This window comes from Diabrotica virgifera, chromosome 8 (genome assembly GCF_917563875.1).
Source record: "Diabrotica virgifera virgifera chromosome 8, PGI_DIABVI_V3a".
Taxonomy (NCBI): Eukaryota; Metazoa; Arthropoda; class Insecta; order Coleoptera; family Chrysomelidae; genus Diabrotica; species Diabrotica virgifera.
The window spans coordinates 196,172,691-196,189,665 of NC_065450.1; the positions used below are offsets into that span (position 1 = coordinate 196,172,691).

At 33.0% G+C, this 16,975-nt stretch overlaps 1 protein-coding gene across 1 annotated transcript in view; it reads left to right on the forward strand.

The window, feature by feature from the left end:
* LOC114344508 (neurogenic protein mastermind-like) overlaps positions 1-16,975 on the forward strand; it is a 229,043-nt gene that overhangs the window by 206,303 nt on the left and 5,765 nt on the right. The window contains exons 7-10 of the mRNA XM_050659776.1: positions 6,119-6,443; positions 6,529-6,798; positions 10,014-10,337; positions 12,333-12,545. Of these exons, the coding sequence (XP_050515733.1) occupies positions 6,119-6,443; positions 6,529-6,798; positions 10,014-10,337; positions 12,333-12,545 (1,132 nt within the window). The remainder of the gene's footprint in view (positions 1-6,118; positions 6,444-6,528; positions 6,799-10,013; positions 10,338-12,332; positions 12,546-16,975) is intronic.

Here is a 16,975-nt window from a genome sequence, read left to right on the forward strand (position 1 = left end):
CAATTTAACGATAGGATATCAAAAATATGTCAAAAAATAAAAAAATTCCTTGGAGCCATTTTTGAGAAAATCTAGTTCAAATTTATGTCAAATTTTGACCCCTTAAATATAGGCAACCCGTAACTTTTTCTGAAAAACGATAACATCCTTCTTATAGCCCCATCTTTAGGCTATATAACGACTTTTTCAAATTAAACTTATCTTAAACAAGTTTTTAGATAGGTAGGGAAATGTGTCGGGTGGGCGGTCGGCCATGTTGGCCGCCATTTTGAATTTGGAAATGTCAAATTCCGTATTTTTATTTACCTATCGATGATCTTACTTTGAGTTGAATTTCATTCATTTCGGTCAAAATTTGCAAAAATGGGCCCTAAATAACCCCCCTATTTCGGCCCCCCTTTGAGAGGTTTTTTTTAAAAGCTTAGTTTCTCGACAAAATTCTCTTAAACTTACTCATACCAAATTTCATCAAAATCGGTTCGGTAGTTTTTGCTGGGCGGTGGCGACATACGTACGTACGTACGTACGTACATACTTCCGACATGTTTTTTTTATTTGCTTTTTAGACTCAGGGGGACTCAAAACGTCGAAAAAAAGTGAACTCTGAAAAAATTTTTTTTGCACGATCCTATAACTTTATCTATTATACTATACTACGTATATAGTACGATAAAGTAATATTATACTATACTACGTATATAGTACGATAAAGTAAAAAACAGATGGAAACAGATGCCAGTAGGCAGTATACGATACGTATTATATACCTCGCCGTAACGCTGACGGTCGCAAAAATCTGTCGCGAGTTCACTGATTTTTCTCCAACCAAAAAGAAGTGCTATATAATATACAGTAACCGCCATCCTACTAAATACATAGGAATATTGAGCTATTACAGTCCTGGACCCTTCACTTATTGCAATGTTTATTTTTATGTCTAGTGACGTTTAGAACATCAGAAAATGTAGAGAAAACTGAATAATAGAAAGTTGACAAATAATAGATCAGCTGTATTTGACGTTTATATTTGTCATTTGTAATATTCTTGGTGTTTGAATAAAGTTATTTTAAAGCAGAGTAACAATACTATTAATGCAAAAGATAAAAAAGGGTTCAAGGCAGGTTTTGTTTATATTCGATTCAGAGTTGGACTACCATCTCCATATAGCAACTATTTCAGCATCCTTATGCATCATCAGTGAAGTTTATGCAGTCACAACTCTGAAGGGAATATAAACATTCTGCCTCTTTTAAGGCAAACCATCGCGATGCAATGAACCCACCTTTTGAGACGCAATGTAGCGACATCTCTCGTATTACGAGGAAAACAACGAAAATCCCCAGATACAAAGTTTACTACTTTTTAAACAATTAGAATAATTGAAATAAAAATATAATAAACAATATTTTAAATCTAAGACTTTTCGTTAATAAACTGCTTTCTGGCTGCATCCCATATCTCCGGATTTTACAATATATAATCACGTAGAGACGACGAAAATAGGAGAAAGCAAATAGAGGACACTTAGGCCGCGCATTTACCTTCTCTTCGTCTAGGAAAAGGACCGAAAGACAGTTTCTAAATACTCAAAAACTGAGTAAAATGAAAAAGATTAAAAAGGGTTCAAGGCAGGTTTTGTTTATATTCGATTCAGAGTTGGACTACCATCTCCATATAGCAACTATTTCAGCATCCTTATGCATCATCAGTGAAGATTATGCAGTCACAACTCTGAAGGGAATATAAACATTCTGCCTCTTTTAAGGCAAAACATCGCGATGCAATGAACCCACCTTTTGAGACGCAAATCAGCGACATCTCTCGTATTACGAGGAAAACAACGAAAAGCCCCAGATACAAAGTTTACTACTTTTTAAACAATTAGAATAATTGAAATAAAAATATAATAAACAATATTTTAAATCTAAGACTTTTCGTTAATAAACTGCTTTCTGGCTGCATCCCATATCTCCGGATTTTACAATATATAATCACGTAGAGACGACGAAAATAGGAGAAAGCAAATAGAGGACACTTAGGCCACGCATTTACCTTATCTTCGTCTAGGAAAAGGACCGAAAGACAGTTTCTAAATACTCAAAAACAGTAAAATGAAAAAGATAAAAAAGGGTTCAAGGCAGGTTTTGTTTTTTTATCTTTTTCATTTTACTCAGTTTTTGAGTATTTAGAAACTGTCTTTCGGTCCTTTTCCTAGACGAAGAGAAGGTAAATGCGTGGCCTAAGTGTCCTCTATTTGCTTTCTCCTATTTTCGTCGTCTCTACGTGATTATATATTGTAAAATCCGGAGATATGGGATGCAGCCAGAAAGCAGTTTATTAACGAAAAGTCTTAGATTTAAAATATTGTTTATTATATTTTTATTTCAATTATTCTAATTGTTTAAAAAGTAGTAAACTTTGTATCTGGGGCTTTTCGTTGTTTTCCTCGTAATACGAGAGATGTCGCTAGATTGCGTCTCAAAAGGTGGGTTCATTGCATCGCGATGGTTTGCCTTAAAAGAGGCAGAATGTTTAGATTCCCTTCAGAGTTGTGACTGCATAAACTTCACTAATGATGCATAAGGATGCTGAAATAGTTGCTATATGGAGATGGTAGTCCAACTCTGAATCGAATATAAACAAAACCTGCCTTGAACCCTTTTTTATCTTTTTCATTTTACTCAGTTTTTGAGTATTTAGAAACTGTCTTTCGGTCCTTTTCCTAGACGAAGAGAAGGTAAATGCGTGGCCTAAGTGTCCTCTATTTGCTTTCTCCTATTTTCGTCGTCTCTACGTGATTATATATTGTAAAATCCGGAGATATGGGATGCAGCCAGAAAGCAGTTTATTAACGAAAAGTCTTAGATTTAAAATATTGTTTATTATATTTTTATTTCAACTATTAATGCATTTTTTTTATATGGAAAAACAATTACATATTTTGAATAGTTTCTTGACAGTAACATGACAGGGATGAAAGTCATATCTGAGAACGGACCGGATTAGCCCATAAGCTAAGAATTAGGTATCCATCCATGTATCTAGTAGCGTGGCGCTTACTGTATATACTTACACATAATATACAGGGTGTTTCATTAATAATTGTCCATATAGTAACTGGAGAAACCTTAGCACAAAATACTAAGATTAAACCTAAAACACTTAAATAACATGTGGTTCCTTACTGAGTTACAGGGTGTTTTATCTAAAAATTTAAAAACTATTTTTGCTCAGCATTTTAAAACTATTCGACGCATCCTTTTCATACTTGGCAGAAAGTGCGACTACTATACACTTTACTAAATTATGATAAGGAAACGTTTCTAGCTACTACCAGAGGCGTAAGACAGGGGATAGTAAATGGTTGACCCTTCTCAAATTCTACGCTACTGGAGGAATTACTATTTTAGTGCCATTTTTAGATTCTCCAATACTTTCTACGTAAATAATATTCTCTTCATTGGTAACGATAAAGTCATTAGTTTTCGAGATATTTGAAGTTAAATATGAAACGGCACAGTTATTTTGATTACATTATGATAATATAATATGATTCATATCATTAAAATTTAAAAATTATTTGTACCCAGTACCTTAAAACTATTAGGCGTGTCCGTATCATACTTTGCAGAAAGTGTAAGTACTGTACACCCTACTAAATTAAGATAAATAAACGTTTCTAGCTACTACCAGAGGCGTACGACAGGGAATAGTGGCTAGTTGACCCTTCCCAAATTCTACGCCACTGACAAAATTGCTACTTTAGTGTAATTTTTTGATTTTCCAATCCTTTTTATGTAAATAATATACTCTTCATACGTAACGATTAAATGATTAGTTTTCGAGATATTTGAAATTAAAAATGAAGCGACACAATACATTAACAAAAATAGCTGTGCCGTTACATTTTCAACTTCAAAGATCTCGAAAACTAATGACGAATTATCGTTTCGAATGAAGAGTATTTTCGTAGAAAGTATTGGAGAATCCAAAAATTGAACTAAAATAGCAATTCCCCAAGTGGCGTAGAATTTGGAAAGAGTCAAGCCATTCACTTTCCCCCGTCGTACGCCTCTGGTAATAACGTTTTTGTGGTAAATTAATGGTTTTAACTCAGTAAGGAACCACATTTTATTTAAGTGTTTTAGGTTAAATCTTCGTATTTTGTGCTAAGGTTTCTCCAGTTACTATATGGGCAATTATTAATGAAACACCCTGTATACATATTGAATCTCGCAATAACGGTGACGGTCGCAAATATCTGTTCATGGCTTTTCACCATCCAAAAAGTGCAAAACGTCGCTAAAGAAGTTTTCACTTCAAATATCAACATACAAGGACATTGTTTATTGGAAAAATTTATCAACGATTTACGGGATCGTTCCTAGTGAACGATTCGTTTAGTATCAACTCACCTCTACTTGCAAAACTGCAACTATGCAACTCTTCTATTCTTTGTTTTCCCACGCTGTTTGCGCTGGTGGGAGCAGAGTAAAAGAGATGCAAAATGACAGACAACCCGCACTTCTATTATACTCTTTTTTAAATCATAATATAAGAGGTTTATAAGGGTCCAAATCTTTTTTTAAAGTATTTTTTTATAGATTCATTGACAAATTTACCAACAGTTTTCAAATTACTTTGTACCGAAACGTCCAGTGGCATACATGTAGTAAATTTTATACAGGAGTATACAACTTGTCGCCACTGGTTTTGTTCTTCTTTTTTTTGTAGACATGTATGTCACTGGTTTTGTTCTTCTTTTTTTGTAGACATATATGTTTTATATTCATGTCTGTTTTTTTAATGTGCCTTGTAAGTTGTCGTTTTCGTGGTCTTTGCACTGATCTGACTGATCCCACTCTCGCCGTCTTTAGTCTTTACTACTCTATTTATTGTCATTTTTGTCAATTAGTATTGTCAATTGACAATTATTGTCGTCATACTCTATTAGTCTATTGTGTTCATGGCGTACTCTCCACCTTGCATCTGCGCGTTATGTCTGTACTTTTAGTTATGCCCCACAATATCTTACACCATCGATTTTTCTAAGGATTTTTATTTCCTGCTGTTTTGTTCTCTTATCACTCCCATTGCCAGCTTCAATTGGGTCAGTTAATTTTACTTTTACTTTTATTGTGTTGTTCTAGTAGATACTTTCGATCGTTTTGATTATTCCTAGAGGTATCTCTACTCTCTTGCGTACAGTAGTGGATAACGTACTTTAATTTTACCCTGTTAAATGCCTTCTTAAGGTCCACGAAACATAAAAATGGCGGTTTGATGTTAATCAAACCGCACTCTTGCACTTGTTTCATTAAAAATAACGTCTGTGCATAATCTTTCCGACCTAACACCTTGTTGTTCTTCTGCTAGTGATATAATTTCATTCAGTTTGTTTGTTATCATTTTGGTTGTTAATATAAATTAATTCCTCTGTAATTATTTGGGTGCAATTTTTTGTCTCCCTTTTTAGAGAGGTATTATGATGCTTGATTTCCATTCTTAGGGTAAAAACATGCCGAAGATATATGGATGAGCGCGGTGTAGGTCGCGATCGCGGTCGAGGTTTACATCGATGACGGACAGAACATACCGAAGATACTTTCCGTATCCTGTTTGGGCATCGACATCGCTGTAAACCGCTATGATAGGTCGCAAGGGTGAACGGGTGACACATCCTTGGTATGTGCGATCTCCTAAGAAAATGAAGGTTTGTTTTGATATCGATGTAGCGACCGCGATCGCGATTTACACCGCGCTCATCCATGTATCTTCGGCATGTTTTTATCCTTAGGGTATTCTGTTTTGTTCTGATATTTATTTTGATAAGTTTTAATAGTTGTTTGGTCAGATCTGCTCCTCCGTGAAGTATATTATGATGATTCTTATTTTACATAGATAATACTAGGCTATGGTCGCTACCTGCTTCTCCTAAATTGAGGCATCTTTCGTCGATTATTTTTGATTGATTTGATTCTCTGTTGGTTACAACATACTGTATCATATTTTTTACCATGTAAACCAAATTTATGACAATATTGGAGAAAAGACGTATATTTGGATCACAACGAATCCTAAAAACGATTAAAAATTAATAAATTTTTCTTGTTTAAGGTATCTGCTGGCCAACATGTTCACCTCACTGGCGATATCAAGGGCAACGTCTCTATCGCCACCCAGCAAGGTATGCACTTCACCCAACAATCATCCCAGAGTAACTCAAACCAGAATCAACAAAGCACAAACGCCAATCAACCCAGTCCGATGTCGAATCCCCAACATCAAAACTCACCCATGTCCAACGGAGTTCCTAACCAGAGTCCGATGGGACATTCGGCAGGAAATCAGATGTCTGGAGGCAACATGCAAATGTCTGGAGGACAGATGGGGCAGAATATGCAAGGACCTGGAGGGATGTCTTCGTCTGGTAATATGGCAGGTAAATATCGCTCCTCTTACTGAAACATATTTGACCTTATCCCAAATTGTCATTGCATTCAATTATTTAATGATTATTTGTTTAGGAAATGACAATATGAGCAATAATATGACAGGACCCGGTAATATGGGTATGCCCAGTAGCAACATGGGACCAGGAAATGGAGGAAACGGTTTAGGAGGCATGAATAGCAATATGGGTGGATCCGGTGGCCTGCCCGGACCTATGGGTGGTATGCAGCATCATCCTATGCACAACGTTGGAGGCATGGGGGGCCACAACGATACCTATTCCATGTCACAAACACAGACCATCAACTTCACTCAACAAACGCTCAGAAGAGCCGGAGCTCAAGGTAAGAGTTTTGCAAATTTAATCTCTCTTGGACCATCACTCCTAGTGGAGTATTGGGGGCATCTGCGTTTCTTGGCCGATGGTGTAAGACGGCTGGTGGCCAGCTCAACCCATCTTCTTGTGTTTATTCTCTGGTTAATCTGCGTACCAGTTCCTTCCATTCTCCTCTGTTTCTTGCTTTGTTTTTCACTTCCCCCCAACTTAAGCCGATTGTGTTGTGTTCTCTGGTTACTACTTTCTTCCAGGTATTATCTGGCCGTCCCCTCTTCCTTGTCCCCTCAGGTTGATATTCGAGTGCTTATCTTGTGATGTTACTATTTTTAGGATCTTTCCTTAACGTATGGCCGATCCATTTCCATTTCTTCTGTCTAATTGTTGTTATTATGCTGGTTTGTTTCGTTCGTTTCCATAGTTCTCCATTCGTTATTTTATTATAGTGTAGTCACTGAAGGTATTAATTCACCTCCGATTTCGTTGAACCTCCATCGATTTTCATGAAAATTGGTGAGTAATTAGAGGATACCTCAAGCAACAAAGGTGACATGATGCGAACTTGCAGTTTTACCCTGGGGGTGGATGCCACTTCTTCTAGCGGGTGAAAATTATTTTATTAAAAATAATACCATAAGTCAATAGAGGGACAAATTATAAGCAAAATTTGTTATATGTATAAAGTTATTAAAATAAATCAACAATTTTTGAGTTATTAAAGACCAAAGATTTTATTTTTTCTTAAAAAAATACATGTTTTAAATCGGTTTTTCACGTATAAATCAAAAACTATAAGCTTTAACAAAAAAGTTATAATTACTGAAATTGAAGATAATAAAAAATTAAATACATTTCTCACATAAAGAACTAAACTAATGTTAGTTCAAAGTGAGTTATTGGCAATTGAATGTGTATTTTTTTCGACGAGTACTCAAATCTAAGTATCCAAGCTTAAATAACGGGAAAACGATGCAATGTATAAAATATTCCTGCTAAACATTTGTCAAAATACTTTGGAATACCTATCAAATGAGCTTCAGAACAAGGTAATAGCGTCAAAATTAAGCAAGTTATAATGAATATAAAAGAACCGTTTCGAATTTTTTAGGAAAAAGTGAAAAATAAAACATACGCCATTTCCACAAAAATTAAAATTTATAGTAATATTTACAAGAACTTCTTTATATTAGCATGAATAATGTTTTTGATAATTTTGACCGGTTTAGAAAGCATATTTTTGAAAAAAAGATATAATTTAAAAAAATCATAATTTTTAAAATTATTGTAATTCTCAAATTCTTTTGATAATAACTCCAAAAATACTCAATATACGTAAAAAATTATATAATACCAAATTTTAGTTTTTTCTGTGCCAAATATTTTACCTGTTTTACTATTTTTATGGAGTAAAAAATAACCGAGATAGAAACGTTTAAATCTTAAATTTTGCTGTGGGAACCATGCAACCGGGCTCATTTAACCTTTTATTTTTAAAAAAGTAAGATGTTTAAAAGATTAGGTTCAACTTGCTTAAATAGCACTTGGAATTAACTTTCAAACAGTTTTTAGATAAACCTGATATCGCAAACACGAACGGAGTTATTAAAAAAAAACAATAATATTTTTTGGAAAAATTTTTAAAAGATAAATTTTGAAAAAATTTTGGAGCATAAATTTTAACGCAATCAACATGTTCGGGGGCTCATTCAATAGATATTTTTAAGTACTTTGACAAATGTTTAATAAGTTTATGTTATAAAATGCATCAATTTCCCGTTATTTCAGCTTGAATACATAGAGTTTTTTACTCGCCGAAAAAAATATACATTCAATTACCTATAACTCACTTTCAGTTAACATTAAAAGATTTTTCTAGCAAGGGGTTTATTTCATTTTATATTAGCTTCAATTTTGATAATAATGACTTTTTTGTAAAAACTTACACTTTTTGAGTTATTGATGAGAAAGTGGTTTTATTTTTATTCTCAAGAAAAATTAAAATCTTTGATCTTTAATAACTCAAAAAGTTTTGATTTATTTTAATAACTTTATATAACAAATTTTGCTTGAAATTTGCCCCCTATCGAATTATGGGGTTATTTTTAATAAAATAATTTTCACCCCCGAGAAGGGATGGCATCCACCCCCAGGGTAAAACGCAAGTTGGCATCATGTCACCTTTCTTCCTTGAGATATCCTCTGACCACTCACCAATTTTTATGCAAATCGATGGAGGTTCAACGAAATCGGAGGTAATAGCTCATACCACCTTCAGTGACTCCACTATTAGGTCAGTAAATTTTTAGGATCTTTCTTAAGAACCGATTTACAAAAGTCTGTAGCCTCTTTGTTGTGCTTTCGTCGTGCTTCCAAGTTTCTGCTCCGTAGAGTAATATACTTTTTACACAAGTATTGAATACATTGATTTTTGTTGACTCTGATATTTCACTTGTTTGCCAGATTTTATTCAACGCGTTGAAGGAGAATTGTGCCTTCCTTATTCTTGCTTGTATGTCTTTCATGCATCCTTCTTTTCTTTTCATGATTGATCCCAAATAAGTGACTTTCTCTACTTCTTCAATTTCTTTGTCTTTTATTTTTATTTTATTAATTTGCGGGCTATCATTTTTTAAGATTTTTGTCTTCTCTGCATTTATCCGGAGACCAATCATGTCAGAGTACTGTGTTAACTTATCGACTTTTGTTTGCATGTGAGTTCTGTGTTCTGTTAACAGTCAGACGTCGTCAACAAATTCAAGATGTTCAGGCTGATTAAAGAGTTCCATCTAATGCCTGTCCGATCATCTGTTACTTTCCTCATAATCCAGTCTACCAAGATAAGGAACAAAGTGGGAGATAAGATACAACCCTGTTTAACACCGCTTTCAATAGCTATTTCTTCTGTGATCTAGTCCCTCGTGTTCTAGTCTAGCTTTATACCCATCATAAAACAGTTTGATCAGGTTAATAGTTTTTGTTAGTAGTCCATACTGTCTTAAAATTTTCCACATTTGTTCCCTATTGACTCGGTCGAAAGCCTTTTCAAAGTCGATAAAACTTACATTTATGTCTTTCTGTCATTCATTAGCTTGTTCTAGGATGATTCCTAAGGTGCATAATGTGATCTATAGTGGAGCGTTTCGCACGAAAGCCTGCTTGGTTTGAAAGATTTGCCTGCTTGCAAATTTAGTAACGTGAGCCAATATCTATTATCGTATTTTGCAGGAGTACCAAATCCAATGGGACCGAACGGTCCAATGGGCCCCTCTCCGTCCGGACCTAATGTGGGTAACCAGCCCGGTCCAGGACCGGGTATGGGACCTCGTCTGATGACGGCGCAATCTTTAGAACAACAGAAACTGTTGCACCAGCAGCAGATGTTGCGCGCACAACAGCAACAAGCCGCGATGCAACAGCACATGGTCAGACCACCTCCACCAGACTACAAGACCAGCGCGGGCATGATGCAAGGCATGCAGCCGCGGTACGCCACTCCGGCGCCTCCTCCGAATATGAGGAGAATGCCCATGCAGCCTATGCCTCCCTCGGGTAAGTGTTTTCTTTTTTTTTTACATTCTATTGTAACTATTGTAATTTCTATTTACTTGTACAATTGGTACTTAAAATACATTTAGTCCAGTCGGGTTAGACGAATAACAGGCCTAACCTTGCATTAGGAGCTGCCGCAAATTTTATTTTTTTAATCTTTAGGGGGGAGTCAATAGTAGTGCAAATTTAAAATTTTGACTGAATTCCGCCATTGCGTTAGCCGCCATCTTGATTTTAAACGAGAACCGTTTTTGCTCAATATCTCCGCCATTTTCAACTTTTAGACAAAAAGTATAACAACCAAAATTATTGAAAATATAATTTTCTATCATTTCTTTTTTTTACAATTTTTTCGTGCCATCGATATTTGCCGAGTTATAGCGGAAAATAGTGACAGTTATATATAAATAGAGCATAATTATTGAAGTATCTCGTTTATTGTTAGTTTTACGACAAAAATGTTCCTATACAAAAATAGAGAGAATTGAATTCTACACAATTTTAGCTTCTTTCATTTTTTTGCTAAAGTTAATATTTAAGGTAGTATGTATGCGATAATGGCGCGAGCGTAAGACCTGATTGATTTTGTAGCAATTGTTTTTGTTCAATATCTACGCCATTTTCAACTTAAATTGTTCCAAATATGATTTCTTACAATTTATTTTTAACAATTTTTTTCATGCGGTTGATATTTTCCGAGTTAAGTGGGAAAATAGTAAAAAGTGGTGGGGGGAGCATAATTACTGAATTGAATCTTTTTTCCGAGCTGCCCCAAATTTTATAATTCCTTTAGGGGAGATCAATAGTAGTGTAAATTTAAAATCTCGACTGAATTCCGCGGTTGCATTAGCCGCCATATTGATTTTAAAGGAGAACCGTTGTTGCTTAATATCTCCGCCATTTTCAACTTTTCGATAAAAACGTTAGGAACTAAAATTGTTGGAAATGCAATTTCCAACAATCTCTTTTCCACAATTTTTTTATGCGATTTATATTCTCCGAGTTAAGGAGGAAAATAATGGAAGCGGAGGGGAAGCATAATTATTGAATTGTCTCATTTATTATTAACTTTACGACATAATTGTACATAAACAATATATACAATTTTTGAAACTTCCAATGAAACACCAACCAAACTAAGTACATAAAAGACATGAATAATAACTTATATGCATTAAGTTCACCTAATTTTATTAACTATCGGGTTTTATTGGTTGAATTTGTCTGTCGATAATTAAGTTTCATGTCAGCTAACATATTTTAATATTTCAACATTTTTTTTTTAATTTTGGACCCCGTTGGGGGAATTTTCCCATTCCCCTCCTCTTAGACCTGCCACTGGTTCTATCGAAAAATTGTAGGAAATCGTAATTGCAACAATTTCAGTCCTTACACTTTTTGTCGAGAAGTTGAAAATGGGGAAGATATTGAACAAAAACAATTGCTTTAAAATCAATCGGGTCTTACGCTCGCGCCTTTACCGCATACGTACTACCTTAAATATTGATTTTATCAAAAAAAAAAAAAAATTAAAAAAATCAAAATTGTACAAAATTTAATTCTCTTCATTTTTGTATAGGTTAAAATTTGTTGTAAAAGTAATAAACGATATAATTCAATAAATCAATGATTATGCTTTAACTGTCACTGTTTTTTCCCATAACTCCGAAAATATGGACCCCACGAAAAAAATTATAATAAACGAAATTATAGAAAATCGCATTTTCAACAATTTCAGTTTGTATATATTTTGTCGAAAAGTTGAAAATGCGGAGGTATTGAGCAAAAACGGTTCTCGTTTAAAATCAAGATGGCGGCTAACGCAACGGTCAAATTCAGTCGAGATTTTAAATTTATACTACTATTGACCCCCCTAAAGATTAGAAAAATAAAATTTGGGGCAGCTCCTAATGCAAGATCAAATGGTATTCCGACTGGGCTAATTGGCAGACAAACTCTTGATAAAATATTGATTCCTTTAATGTGGTTTTGTAGGGCCAATGATGAGATCAAACATGTATATGATGCAACAACCTCAACAACAAGTACCACCGCAGCAGATGCCTCAGAGGGCAGCCTTGTACGCCAGGCAGCAAGGCCCGATCGCTGGCATGGAATCTATGCAACACAACACGGAATGGAGGCATTTGTTGATGAGTCAGCAGCAGAATTCCAGCTTTACTTCTATGAGACCCCAATTCCAGCAAGGTAACGAAAAATAACCGATGTTTTAATAAATTTCTGATTAATAGTGCAAACCATACAGGGTGATTGATTAGTGTGGTAAAGCTCAATAGATCCATTATAGTTAGTGTGACCGACTAGCCCGAAAAATCCGGGACATGGCCCGAATTACGAAGTCTTGTCCCGGCGTCGCGGACAAGGCTTTCGGGTCATCCGAATTTTCAACGTTTTGGTAAAATTCCATTTTGAAAATTTGAATACGTTATTTTTCCAAGAATTCACATCAAATCGAATTAGTGGGACGAAAAAGTCGACAATTTTTAGGGTGTAATATTTTAATAACACATCCAAAATGCATACATTTTTACATGTTGGTATTATAGTTCATCTCAAGACAAATAGACCAGGGCGCATCTGTAAAAATATTAGTACATTTGGACGTTGAGAGGTGACTCAAATTTTTTTGCAGAAATTGCTTGAAAATAAATCAGATAATATTATTTGAGTTATCCTCCCTCTCAAAAAGGTCCGGAACATTGTTTAAATAATTAAAATATCAAAAAATTAAGGAAAAATTCGATTTTTTTCTTCGTTTTTTGATTATAACTTTAAAAGTATTCATTTTCGAGAAAAGTTGTACTAACATAAAAGTTGCGTAATTACATTTCCTACAATATAGAATAGGCTAAAAATTTAAAAATAGTCACCCTTGTTGCAAAATAGCAATAATTGCGAAAAAAACCAGACAAAAACAAGTATTTGCATTTTACGTTTTTCAACCATTTATGCTACACTTAGGACCTTCATATTTCACCCAGAAAGACTTTATGATACAGTAAAATAATACTGTAAATTTCATTAAGATCGGTGTAATAGATTTTGCAAAATAAATTTTGAAATCCAGCTTTCGCAAAAAAAATTCATTTTTTCCAAATGTTACAGGACTGAAAATAAAGCAGATAGCAAGTTGAATTTTTTTTGCTAATAGAAGTGTATTGTACCCTACATTTGCAATTTGCAAAATTAAAATCGATTAACTACCACGGCGTCAGACATTTTTTTAAATAAACATTAATTATTGGTGCTACGCGGAGGACAGCGGATAGTTTGCTCTGATTGGGCATTCCAATGACCTTTGATAATGATTGATACACTTTAATTTTTATTACATTTCGATATAAAGAAATAAATTTGTTTATTGCAAAATAAAAACACATACTCTATCCTTTGAAATAACACTTTTATTAGCAAAAACTTTCTTTGTTCATATATTTTAACTTAGAGAATAAAAGTTTATTATTTTTAAACATATGCAATTGTTTAAACAATATTTCACAAACAATAATAAAATTAGTTTGATTTTTGTGGAATTAAAATATTAAAATATAATAAAATATAGAGTAAAAAAATAATATATTAGATAAAGATTGGAAGACATTTTGGTGGAAATCAACTTGTGTGAATCGAATACCGCTGTCCTGCGCGTAGCACCAAAAATTAATGTTTACTTAAAAAATTTAATGACGCCGTGGTAATTAATAGATTTTAATTTTGCAAATTTCAAATGAAAGGTACGGTACACTTCTATAAGCACAAAAAAATTTCAACTTGCTATCTGCTTTATTTTCAGTCCTGTAACATTTTGAAAAAATGAATTTTTTTTGCGAAAGCTGGATTGGAAAATTTATTTTGCAAAATCTGTTGAACCGATCTTAATGAAATTTACAGTATTATTTTACTGTATCGCAAAGTTTTTTTGGATGGAATATGAAGGTCCTAAGTGTAGCATAAATGGTTGAAAGACGTAAAATGTGAATACTTGTTTTTGTATGGTTTTTTTTTCGCAATTATTGCTATTTTGCAACAAGAATGACTATTTTTCAAATTTTTAACCAATTCTATATTGTAGGAAATATAATTACGCAACTTTTATGTTAGTACAACTTTTCTCAGAAATGAATAGTTTTAAAGTTATAACCAAAAAACCAATAAAAAAATCGAATTTTTCCTTCATATTTTGACATTTTGATTATTTAAACAATGTTCCGGACCATTTTGAGTGGGAGGATAACTCAAATATTATTATTTGAGTTATTTTCAAGCAATTTCTGCAAAAAAATTTGAGTCACCTCTCAACGTCCATCTCAAAACAGATGCGCCGTGGACTAAAATATTATTTTAAGAAACAAGCTACAATAGTAAGAAGTAAGCAACATAAAAATGTTCTGAAGCTGTTTTCTTAGTTGTAATGATTATTTTTCATTCATAGATATTCTGACCAATAGAAACATACAAGAATAAAAATTACAGCGGTAACTTTTTTCGATAATTTCCCATCGTCAAGTATTACATCAGATGTCCTTGTTTGTTTCGCAAAAATGAACATTCAGCGACATTAATGACGATTTATGTTTTACAACTTGTCAAATAGTACACCATGGACAGATTTAGCAAATATTCACATGAAGATATCAATAAAATATTACTTAAAATGATTTAAAAAACAATTTTATTCATGAAATAATCTTACCGAATTACATTTGAGCTTTTAAAAATTATCGATTTGTGACACTTTGACATAATTTCACTCCTCTTCAGGTCGTGGAATTAAAACTGTCAAAGTGTCACTCGGGATACAAATCGATAATTTTAAAGCTCTCGTGTAATTACTACTGATAAATACATTTTTATATTAACCCAAGATTATATTTACAAGGAAATCCAACATCAATTTATTTTCTAATTTTTCTTTTTTGAGAACAATTTTCGGATTGAAAGTCGAAACGTCAAAAACAAACAAAGATGTAATTATCATTACAACCAATTGTGGCTGAATCCCATCAAAAATATCATTGTCAACATAAAAATGTTAAACAAAAAATAAAATGATATTATTTAAAGTTCAGAATTAAAAAAAAGGCCCGATTTTCATTGAAAAGTCCCGGATTTCGGGATTTTTTTTCAGGCTTGTCCCGAATTCGAATGAATTGGAGTTGGTCACACTAGTTATAGTAATAGATAGCAATAAAAGTTAATAACAAAAATTTTAGCTACCTTTGAGCTTCAAATTACAAAATTAGTTAGAATGTTACAGGGTGTTCGATAACACAGTGGCAGACCAAACTTATGTTTTTTTAAATGGGGCACCCTATATTTTATTTTATATTCGAAATCCTGTTAACTTCTCCACACAAAAATATAAAGGTTTGTTATGTTATGCAGGGTATTTACAAAGTTATAACCAGTTTTATATGAAAATCGTAACAAGTTCAACTCCCTGTATAAATAAAAATAAGCAAAACAGCATTGGTTTATTATTGCCATATTTTTTTACGTATTGTCAAAATTTTCAAGAATGATTGATATTGCTAATTTTCTTTATATCAAATACAGGGTGAGTCAAAACGCAAGTACATTATTTTCTCAGTAATTTTAAATGGAACATCCTGTATTTTATATCACTATTGAAAAGTACCATTACCGTACTTTAATTTTTAGACAACATTCCTTATGTCTACATTTATTAGTTTTCGAGATATTTTCATTTTTAAATGGACGAGTAGCGTGGCCACCCAAATCACCAGAATTTAATAAACTGGACTGATTTTTTTGGGGTTACGTTAAGAATGAAGTTTTTAAAATACCTCCAACAACAAGGGATGAGATAAAAAATAGAATACAAAGTGTATTTCGATGTGTTAATTTACAAATGCTTCATAGAGTAAGTAGCTCATTCAATGATCATTTTTAGGCGTGCATAAATGTGTTAGGAGGTAATTTTGAACACCTTATGTAATTAAATATTTAAAATATTTTATTAAAAGTAGCTTTAATTTTTTCAAACATGTTTTTTTTGCAAAATGTATTACTGACAAATTATTTTTCGTTCTTTATTTGTTACATTGTTACATTTACATATAAAAGTAGTGTTTAATTGTCTTCACAAAATGTCGTATTTTGTGTTTGTGTGTTTTTTTGTAAAATTTATTACTAATTTTCTTTCTTTATTTGTTACATTACATAAAAATGTAGTTTTTAATTGTTTCAAAAATGATGCATGTTGTGGTTGTGTTTTTTTTTTTTGTAAAATGTATTACTAATAAGTTATTTTTATTTCTTTATTTGCTACATTGTTTCATTGATTACTGGATTGATAATCAGTAATCGTCAATTGTCAATTCAGTCATGGCTTACTTAAAATGTAGATAAATTTAGACATCTAAAATAATTTGCTCTGAAAAATGAGAATATCTGGAAAACTAATAAATTTGGATATAGGGAATGTTATAATATAAAAATTATGCCTGGTTGCACCAACAGATCTTAAGCTCCAGCTTAGCTAAGCTCTACTTATAGATATGGCCTCCTTGAGTATTACTTACGTTGCACCATAATTTTAGATTCTTACCTTATTATCAATTATATCTACTATTATATTATGGTATTCTTATTGT